This window comes from Trachurus japonicus, chromosome 18 (assembly GCF_045865225.1).
Source record: "Trachurus japonicus isolate A0001 chromosome 18, Traja_1.0".
NCBI lineage: Eukaryota > Metazoa > Chordata > Actinopteri > Carangiformes > Carangidae > Trachurus > Trachurus japonicus.
In genome coordinates, this window is record NC_140924.1 from 15,735,100 (window position 1) to 15,746,029 (window position 10,930).

Genomic DNA, 10,930 nt, shown 5'->3' on the forward strand with positions numbered 1-10,930 from the left:
GGTATAATCTGAAGGGATGGGGGGAGGGGGTGCATGAATGCAAGAGGTCAGGCTACTTGTTTGATGGAGTAATCATGCTTTTTCACGTGCACTAGTGTAAATAATCTATGTCACATGATGTGTGTTTTGTCCTGGTAAAGGCCCAGTACTATTCATATTTTTGCAGTAGTCATTGTAGTAGTGGCTTATTTTATGTCACCATAGAAAAAAACACAAATAAGTTCAAATAAAGTATCTGAATGGATGGGGGGAAGGGAGGGGGTGCATGAATGCAAGAGGTCAGGCTGCTTGTTTGACGGAGTAATCGTGCTTTTTCACGTGCACTAGTGTAAATAATCTATGTCACATGATGTGTGTTTTGTCCTGACCTGACACAATAATCACCACCACAGTCAGTTACAAGAGGGAAACGTCACTAAAAGCCCCAGAGACGTTTAAACTGCTACTCGTGCCTGCGACGTTTCAAAATTCCACTCGCTCCTCCCCCTCGGGTTTGTTCGATTTGAACCACAAGGTAGCGTGGAGGGCGGGGGCTATTTTCTTTGATTGTGTTAAAATTTCGAGTGGAATGTCATTACCTAAATATAAGAAATTCAATTATATAAAAATAAATAAGATCCAACTTCAATTCGATGGCTTTTAAATGTCTGCTTAGTTATTTTTAACGCCTCTTCTACCTTGGTAATCATTGTTTATTTTCCCCCTGGAGGAACCAGGCGGAGCCGTTGTTATACAACCAACGCCCCCCTAGCAACGGCATCCCTAGCGACTCCCTGATTGGTCGGCCAAGATCAAATTTCAGCCAATGAGAGCGAAGCGCAGCAGATTTGGATTTGCAGAAGAATCACTTTTGTTTGAGCCCGTGTCTGTGCAGCAAGCGCTGCAAACTGGACTATTTACAGCGCCATACGCGGAGTTTATCGGCCCTAAAACCAAACAACGACATCGAGAGGACGAGAATTATAGTATAAGGTAAGATAAAAACATATTTTTGAGCGAATTCGTTGAGTTATTTTCGTCGTAGAACCGGTTCACGTGCTCATACCCCACCCAGTAAACGTAAATACGTGTGAAACTGTTCTCGCTTTAACCGGTTTTTTACTCGTCCTTTATCTACAAACGAAAGCCGCTAAACGTCAAACACAAACGGACAGTTTTAATCAAAAACCCCGCCATTTGTGCATTTTTTTTCTCTCCCTGTATTTGTTCCAGCAGGACACGGTGCAGCCGCTGCATAAGTTGTGTTTCGTGAAGAGAAAAGGATGCCTTTACCGCGGGGAAAGAAAGCCACGGCCCCGGCTGGGAGCAAGATACCCAAGCTGCATGCGACCAAGACAGAAAACAAGGTAAAAAACCAACATGGATGCGTTGTGTTTTCTCTGCAGCGCTTGGCTCATTATCATGGGAAAAGGCTGTAAACAATGGAGGCTCTGCAATGCACACAGAGGATTAAATTCTCAGCGATAAGAGTGGCTTAATGTTGTGTTGTATTTTTTATTTTTTTCAATGAGTGCACAGCAGGAGCATGGGATTTGGGCGTAGTAACATGTGGTTTGTGTTTCCTGTTTTGTTTGTGTGTTGCAGGAGGAAGGCCCACAGGTGAAAAGGTCCTCCTCACCTCCTCATGGAGCCCCCAAGAAGAGGACTGCTTTCATCGACATCACCAATGTAAGACCTGTGGTTTTTAAAGCCTGTGAATTTAAAGAGATGAAGCACTGGATTCAAATATGGAGGAGGTTCTTGTACATAGACTCTTCAATTCATGGTTAAATAGTTTACATTTCTTGACCTTTGTCACTGATTTTTAACTCTGGTCCAGTTTGTCTGCGCTGTGGTCAGTCAGTCTGGTCACATCCAGCTGGTATTGTGAAATTCTTGCACAAGATTTTAGGATTTTAGTCTGTGGTATTTGTAAATCAAATCACGTCAGTTAGGAAACTGCAGCCATTGAAGGTCACTTGTCCCCTGGTGCATTTACGTGCCATCACCTAAATCTAAATCTGAAAATGAAGTTCCTTGCTGCTTTTTTTAAACCTTTTTTTTGTCTATTGATTCCTGACATCAACATGGCAGCTGCTGGTTCAGAGGAAGTCTAAGCTTCCTAAAATTTTATAAACATGGAGGAGGAGTACTCATCAGGGCAAAATATAAAAAGGACTAAATGGAAAAGGAAAAAAAAAAGTCAAAGACAGAGAGGATATATAGACATAAGGATGTTAACACGGCAACCAAACGTCATAATGAAGTGAGTCTCTTTCACCTCGGTATTGCACAAAAGTAGAATAAAGAAATCCAGGATAACTGAGCAAGCGCAGCTTGACCTAGTCTGATCAGCGCATCTTGGCTTAATTGGTTCACGAACGCCGAGCCAGGCTGAGGAGCAGCGGCTTGGTCAAGCCAGGTCTAACTAATTCTCTCGTCAGTAGACCACAGAGATTCATCACAGATTCACCGATGATTGGAGGAAAGTAGCCACACCTGTCCTCTCAACAGGAACTTAATGCTGACATCAGGTGACTCGCCTCTTTAAAAAAAAAAAAAAAAAAAAAGCACCGCTGTCGTAAAGCTCAGAGAGAGCGCAGCGGACAACTGCGGACTGATTGAATAATCCAAAACTATAATCACAACTCAAGTTCCTTTCACAAATGAACAGTTGTGCACTTTGCCTAAATGATGAGCAGTGGAAGTTGATTCATTGCACAAATTCCTTATAATCTTTAGTACATAAGTAATACAAGTTCATACAGCAAAAGTGGCCAAAAGTACAACAGGTGAAAATTGAGGTACTCAACATTTTGTCAAATTTTTGTCAAATTGGCCCATTGCCATAATCCCTATAGTTTTTGCAGTAGGTTCGTTACCTTTAATTGTCAGTGCAAGCTATTTTTAGAACGGCGGAGCAGAGCCGTGAGCTGCTCAGAGCTACGCTACGGAGGCTCATGGGATTTCTTGGTTTCCCTCACAATCCAACAACTCCACAACGCTCTGGTGGACACATGGAAATTACTTTTGTGCATACATGCTGCACATTAGTGGATCTAATGAAGCCTCAGTGGACGTGGAGTTTGTTCACTGTTCCATCTGAAAGTTTGTCCCAGTGGGCCACCATACACTTACCTGTATTGGGTTGTGGTAGCTTTTATTTTTAATTCAGGGGTTCTCTGTGTTCATATGTGTGAGTGATGGGTGCACCGGTTCCCTGTGCTATGGTGTGAACGCGTCACTGGACTCTGCATCGTGGTGTGAACATGTGTCCTGCTGCGCGACGTCACCTGGGTGTGAAACGAGCATCGCATTTGTTTTAGTTGTTCTGTAAATCTGCCACAGTGAGGCCAACAAGGAGGCAGATTAGATTCATCTGTGTGATTTGAGTCAGTTTGGTTCCTGAACGCACCTCGGCACCAATTTCACATGTTTTCACGTCTGATTAGACGACACTCGAGAGGGAAATTCGAAGATGTCACTGTGTTTTCTCAGTGGTTTATCAGACTAAAGAGACGTGATGTTGTATTTTTGCTGGTGAAATTAAATTCAGTCCCTTTTTTTTAATAAGTTTAAATATCTTTATACTTTTGGGAAGCTCAGTTATAACAACTAATGACACAAACATTCTGTATCAATAACATGACTGTGTTTAAAACATGATTAACCCAAACATTATGGACTTTCATATCTGTGTTGTTGCGTCATTATGGTTTATCATGAGTCTCTGTTGTGTTTTGTGTCATTTTGATGAGACTCGACTCTGTTCACAGGCCCACAAGGTTCAGATCAGTATTCCAGGACGGAAGAAAGATTCGGCAAAGACCGCGGCGAAGAAAGCGAGCTCCACCTCCGTGTCGGCCAAGAATCAAGCCAACTTAAAGAAGTAATCAAAACATTTCTCAGCTTTTTTTTTCTTTCTCCCCATATTATTTTCCTCTCCTGTATTCACCGCTCCCTCTCCAGAGGTTCTCCTGTTAACAGATGTGCTGTCTCTCCTCTGCAGGTCGTCCTCGGTGAGCTCGGAGGAGGTGGAGGAGAAACCCCGTGAGGAGGCGGAGGAGGTGCTGAAGGATGCAGCAGCTTCAGTGGAGGAGCTTGTGGCTGCTGCGCCCCCTGCTGCTCGTGAAGTGCCAGCACACCTCCAGAAACAGCAGGTACGTAAAATGAGAGATACTTCCACACATCGACTCAAAAGAAGACTGTACGCCTTAAATTTACTGATTTTTTATTTACTTTAAAGATCCCAGAGGAGTTTGACATCGACTCTGAGAACTCAGAAGACAGTTACATGTGTCCGGAGTACGCCAAGGACATCTTTGACTATCTCAAAAAGAGAGAGGTGAGCCGAAGGACACTCTTAATGATAAACTCTAAAAGCAGATGAAAGCATTTTTATTAGATTTGAAGGGTTTGTTTTTTTGTAGAAGAGGCTCATTTGTCTCTTTTTCTTTTTGTCTTGATTGTCTGCAGGAGAAGTTCGTCCTCTGTAACTACATGTCCAAGCAGCCCAGCCTCAACCCCGAGATGAGGTCCATCCTGATCGACTGGTTGGTGGAAGTGCAGGTGGGTTTTGTCAGAATAAAAGGTTTCACTAAGGCAAGGCAGCTTTATTTATGTAGCGCAGTTCATACCAAGGGGCAACTCAATGTGCTTTACATATAAACAAAACATGAAAAAAAAAACCAGCATAAAAGCATACCGTAATTTCCGGACTATAAGCCGCTACTTTTTTCTCAAGCTTTGAACCCTGCGGCCTGTACAACGATGCGGCTAATTTATAGATTTTTACCGGCTAAGGGCCTCCGGGAGGCGCTCTAGCAGGAAGTGCTAGTGAGACAGACATGTGGGGAAAGATTATGCGCCGAAGAAGACACTGGTTTTGCGTTTTGGTGCAGAGTTTTATTTTCTAACCAGGCATGTTACTGTCTGTTGATGCCGTGTTGGTGCCTCCGGAGTAATTGTGATGGTTTAACTCGCTACATGACTTGTTACGAGTGAGAACGGAGGCTCTCCGTCTTCACCTGGCGTCTCACGGCTGAAAACCAACCTTGCAACATCACTACAGCACCTGGTCGCTGCCCCGTGTCCCAGCTCTCGTCTGCACACCGCAACACAAACGCGCTCGTACACACACGTAACATCGTATGTTATGTAACGTTATCCACCGCCCCATTTATTGATTTTTCGCCGGCTTCGTTGTCAACAAATGCACATGATAGGAGCGTAACCAAAACAGCGGAAAAGCGAGCGGACTTGTATAGTTCCACACATCTTCCGTGTACTGTCTTTCTGTGTCTCATGTTACAACATGAAAAACCTGCGGCTTATATTCAGGTGCGGCCTATATATGTACAAAATCTATTTTCTTTTAAAATTTAGCTGGTGCGGCTTATATTCAGGTGCACTTAATAGTCCGGAATTTACGGTACATTTGTTTTAAAAATTTTAATAAAACCCAAAATAGTAAAAATTTGAAACATTTAAGGTCCAGTGTGTAATATTGGTCAAGGTTTATTGGCAAATCTGATACAAATATATTCATTGGTAGTATATTCAGTGTATAAACACTATAAAATACAATCCGTTTAGTTTTCATAGCCTTCTTTTACATAAACATAAAGCAAGGGTCTTGCTTAGAGCGTGTCGCCATCTTGCGCCGCTGCGTTTCAAGAGTTTCACGTTCATAAATAAACAATAGAATTATTTAATAGATAAATAATAGAATCGGAATGCTATATGTCACTGTTTTCCCCTCATTTTACACACTGGGCCTTTAAAGCTGGCCTGTGGAGTTTATACATATAAAACAATGTCCGTTACATTGCAGCCACTGCCAAACGACTTATTAGGATGATCATTGAACGCATCTCCACCACACAACAGTCCCTGGTTTACCCAGGAGCGCAATTGCCTCTGAGGAGCGACTTTCCCGCGCTGTCGCACAGGGAATTACGCATGCAACGCAACGTTCGGATTTGACGTAGGGTTTAGAGCGCTGGTAAACAGAAGAGAAGAAGAACATGTTATCTTATTTTTGTCTAGTCTGATATGCAGCCGGTGGAAGCACTGACACTGCAGCCACCGGAGCGGAGGAGACCCGACGGCGGATTCGTCCCGCCCCCCTCCCCCCCGACACGCACCGCACCGTACCGTAACTGGAGAGATCCGCCCGGTGAGCGCGTTCAGAGTCGACCACCGTACCCCCCCTCTCGCTGACCTCCGCGGTCCTGGCCCGCACAGGTACCAGGAGACCCAGACCCCCTGTCATGTCGGTCCTCCACCCTCTCTGATCCGCCGCAAGTTGCAAGAGCCCCGCGGAGCCGAGTCTCTCCCTCCTCTCCCACACTTCAGCACCTGTCCTGGGCTACAGCTTGGCTCGCTCCAACGTCCTTTACTTTTGAAGTAGCTATAACTAATAATAATGCAACGTATAGCCTAACTATACACGCGTATGAGTGATCAGAACAGTAAATTGTTTACACTACTTTTAAAAGGAGTAAAGTCATTTACGAGGAGCGAGCCGAGCCGACACGGTGCAGCCCAGGACAGGTGCTGAAGTGCGGATGAGAGGAGTGGACAGACCGGGCAGGAGCAATACAGAGGCGTCTCGTCGGTCCTCGGCCGTCTTTAATGTCCCGAGACACCCCTTTCAATCCGTTTAAGGTTATTTGTTTGTGATTAGGGAGGCTACATTTGCTTAGAATATTTTTTGGCAACCAGAAAAGCAATGTTTGACCCGGCGTGGCGGCGCCATCACACTCGCTCGCAAAAAAAAAAGACAAGAAAAAACGCACTTACACACATTTTGGAGGAGGGAAGCGCGTCACAGCATCATTTTTATTAAATCATAGTTTTCTCTAAATTAAGACAGTGTGCGGGACTATTTTTCACCCAGCCCCCCCCCCCAAAATGTAGGCCTATGTATAAAAATATGAAAATAAATTGCGTGTAGGCCTAGATATCGTTTAGGGATTTTTTTTTTTTTTTTTTACTAAACGTTTACAGTTTCATTCCGTGTAAACGTTTACACATGTAGGCTACAAGGTCACATCCCTAAATAAATGCCAAAGCTGAATGAACACAACTTTTTTTTCTCTTCCTACTTCGCCAGTCACCTGGTTGCCTGGTTACCTGCACTTACCGTTCGGGGAGGGAGGGGGGAAGGGGGGGGTTCAACGTCATCGAACGGCGCAGGCTGACTGTTGCAGTAGCCTACTCGAAAAAAAACACGGCTGATGGCTCGTAATGAGCAGAACTCCACAGGGCAGCTTTAAGGTCCAGTGTGTAATATTGGTCAAGGTTTATTGGCAAATCTGATACAAATATATTCATTGGTAGTATATTCAGTGTATAAACACTATAAAATACAATCTGTTTAGTTTTCATAGCCTTCTTTTACATAAACATAAAGCAAGGGTCTTGCTTAGAGCGTGTCGCCATCTTGCGCCGCTGCGTTTCAAGAGTTTCACGTTCATAAATAAACAATAGAATTATTTAATAGATAAATAATAGAATCGGAATGCTATATGTCACTGTTTTCCCCTCATTTTACACACTGGGCCTTTAAATATACAATTAAAAGCAAAGAAAAACTAAAATAGAGCATAACATTTTAGTTTGCAGCATGAAATGTAGATTTGTAATAAAACAACTAAGAGGATTTACTGTGCAAATCCAAGATTAGGATTTAAAGTTCTTTAAAAGAGCTCAGCCAGTAGCTTAAAGTGAGAGAAGATCCAATCAGAGCCACAGCAGGAGTAAATAACTGAAGTTGAGATTCGATGCAGGTAATTACAAAAACCAAGATGGTTCTCACGTTGTCGCTCAGTTTGACACCAGAGAATCAGGGTTTCTTGTTTGTCTCTAACCGACTCCCTGCTTGTGTGTGTGTTTGTTTTTTAGGAGAACTTCGAGCTGTATCACGAGACGCTGTACCTGGCGGTGAAGATGACAGACCACTTCCTGTCCCAGACGCCCGTCCACAGGGAGATGCTGCAGCTCGTCGGCTCCACCGCCATGCTCATAGCCTCCAAGTTTGAGGTGAGGATAGAAGATCAGTCAGATTCTTGTGTTGAGCTTCTGAGGAAGAGTTTCCTCTTAGTTATCAGTGTTTCTGACTCTGCTTCTATTTTGAAGTAAATGAGAAATCAGAGTCGTGTCCATGTTTAGTGAATAATCCTCAGGCCTTATATCTTTAGCACAGTAAAGATTTACCCCGTGAATTTCCTCACTTCCTGCAGGAGCGCAGCCCGCCGTGCGTCGACGACTTTCTGTACATTTGCGATGACGCCTACAAGAGGGAGGAGCTTATCTCTATGGAAACCAACATCCTGCAGACGCTGTCATTCGACATCAACATCCCCATCCCCTATCGCTTCCTCCGACGATATGCCAAGGTGTGTGTGTGTGAGAGAGAGTGTCACTTTTGTCCCAAATCCATAAAGTGCCTCTCAAACAGCAACAGCACCTTTTTTGTAACGAGCGCTGTCTCTGCAGTGTGTGAACGCGGGGATGGACACGCTGACCCTGGCCCGGTTCTACTGCGAGATGAGCCTGATGGAGGTGGAGCTGGTCCCGGAGAGGGCGTCCGTGCTGGCCTCAGCCTGCCTGCTGATGGCGCTGGTCACCAAAGACCTGGGAGGATGGGTAGGTCACAGGCCGCTGCAGACTCAGTGCTGTTGGCTTTTCATGATAGAATGAGTGTTTCTGTGTGAAGCTGTTACAGGCAGTAGGAAATATCTCCATGGTCTCGTCTTATTGCAGCACAGGAGCTGTTTTGATATTGGCCGGGTGTCTGTATTTTGCCCAGTGGTTTCGACTTTTTTTCTTTTTTTAAGCCAGATAGTTGCTTAATTTGATTGCAGTTATTTCTTCGGTGTAGAAACACAAACCCTCCGGCACTGAAGAAACTTTTTGCTCAAGGACCAAAAATAGTGCAGCAGCTAAGGTGCTGGCACCAGCACTGCCCACCGCCTGATGTGGACTTTAATCTAGTTTATTGTGTGTGTGTGTGTGTGTGCGTGCGCCACACTGAGTCATCAGCATCAAGAGCCAGACAGCAGCTCTGTTGTGAACGATCCCCTTTCCTTTCGATTTAAATGTAAATTGTTTTCCCATTTTTAAATTTGAGTAATCATTGCAGCAGCAGAACTAAGGATGACGGGTAATTGTATTTCGTTCTGGCTCGACTCCAAAATGAGCTCCTTGTGCAATTTAGAAAAGATAGGTTTATGTAAAACTTGAACACAGAGAGGGAATCTGTATTTTTTAAATTTGTCTTCGGGTATATTTGAATACAGCCTGGTTTCTGAATCGGCACCAGTACAAACGTGGCTCTGGTTTTCCTCCGCTCCCTCAGACTCCCATCCTGCAGTTCCACTCCGGCTACCGGACGTCAGACCTGGCGCCCGTCATCAGGAAGCTCCGCCAGATGCTCGGCGCTCCTCCTGACGATAAACTGAAGGCCATCAGGAACAAGTACTCCCACAAGTAAGCCCACTGCTTCACCCTGTTTGCTGCACATACTCACGATCGACTCAACCTCAGCTAATTCTAAATGCCACTTAGTAATAACATTTAAGGTCTATGTTTATGGCCTATTAACTCCTAATATATTGTATAGAAGTCTTTATTATCTGATTTGGTAAAAGCTGCAAGCCATAATGTAAAAAAAAAAAAACGTACAACCACCTGGACAACTCATTTAGTTGAGAATGCAGCCAAAGCAAGGCCAGGCCTCTGAATCAGACACTGATTGGCTGTGACACTCCCACTGGAGCCAATAGGAATGCTGCACTGAGTGACTAAATCTTTAATAACGTTTAACCTTTTACAATGTGTTTCAATCACAGTAAGTGACTCACAGGGGCTTGTTAGAAAGTGCTGACTGAGTTTAATCTCAAGCAGTTGTGGAGGAATGACTCTCTAAAGACGGTGTGATATATAATAATGGAATGATTAATGTAGATAAAACAGATTGTTATTATGTTCTAAATACTAATCAATTCTTTTATGTTTTTCAGGGTGTTTTTTGAAGTTGCGTCACTGCCGTTGGTCGACAACGATGTTTTGGAGGAAGCCTTACTTCAAAAAGACTAAAGTGAGGAGAACTGTTTAAACAAACATTTTCCTTCTGACAAAACATGTACATAATGTTAATATGTTTAATATTTATACACATAGTCTAGTTGGTCTTTTATATAATATTGGAAATAAATGTTTAAATCCTGTTTTTGATGGAAGAGTTTTAATGTGGGCATTTGTTCTTAAGAAGTTTGCCAGTGTATTATGTTTGTACCAAGTTGTTAATAATGAACTTTTTTAAGTGTCAAGGACACAGTTCGGCATTCGTTTTATTATTGTTATTTCTTAATAGGAAGATAAAAAGAAAAAAAGTCTTAATTTATTAGTAATTTGTAAGCCCCACTCTCTGTGTAGTATATAATGTTAAGAGAGTAAGTTTTAAGCTCATGGTAGATGCAGAAGATGGTACACGCTTACTTTTATTGATAAATTATGCACTGGCCCACACAGGTTTCCATGTATTGTTAGCAGACATGCATGTGTGTATTTTCATATGTTGTACAGTGTTTATCATGTTAATATTGATATGGTAATTATTTGTATAAAAGACGACCGGATGATGCTGTGCTATTTTTAAATGGCTCTCATTCACAATCTTAAAATAAAGACATGTTTTTTTATGTGTTTGATAAAACTGTTGTTCATCCTTTCTTATTGTCAGTTTTTATCCACTTTTGTTGGTTAGAAGAACATTTTCACCTGGTTTATATAGAAGATGTCGTTCTGCTGTCCAGCCACTAGAGATTGGTAGTGCGCCATGTTCCTCTGAGTCTGGCTTTGGTTCACATGTCCTCACAGGTTCAGATACTTCTGTGCAGAGGCTGCTGGTGCATTTGAGAAGTTTGATATATGAGCACTCAAT

At 43.1% G+C, this 10,930-nt stretch overlaps 1 protein-coding gene across 2 annotated transcripts; it reads left to right on the forward strand.

The window, feature by feature from the left end:
* Positions 1–829: 829 nt before the first annotated feature.
* ccnb3 (cyclin B3) lies at positions 830–10,691 on the forward strand. Of its 2 annotated transcripts, none has more exons than XM_085759663.1 (12): positions 830–972; positions 1,213–1,346; positions 1,585–1,668; positions 3,756–3,868; positions 3,989–4,139; positions 4,226–4,324; positions 4,456–4,548; positions 7,888–8,025; positions 8,226–8,381; positions 8,482–8,631; positions 9,344–9,474; positions 10,008–10,691. In XM_085759663.1, exons 2-12 carry the CDS (start codon positions 1,263–1,265, stop codon positions 10,081–10,083), a joined length of 1,275 nt encoding a protein of 424 aa, XP_085615789.1. In that variant the 5' UTR covers positions 830–972; positions 1,213–1,262; the 3' UTR covers positions 10,084–10,691. The 2 variants fall into 2 exon arrangements, with proteins under 2 accessions (XP_085615789.1, XP_085615790.1); XM_085759664.1 differs by having other exon boundaries at positions 837–972; positions 1,216–1,346; positions 10,008–10,221.
* Positions 10,692–10,930: the final 239 nt, after the last annotated feature.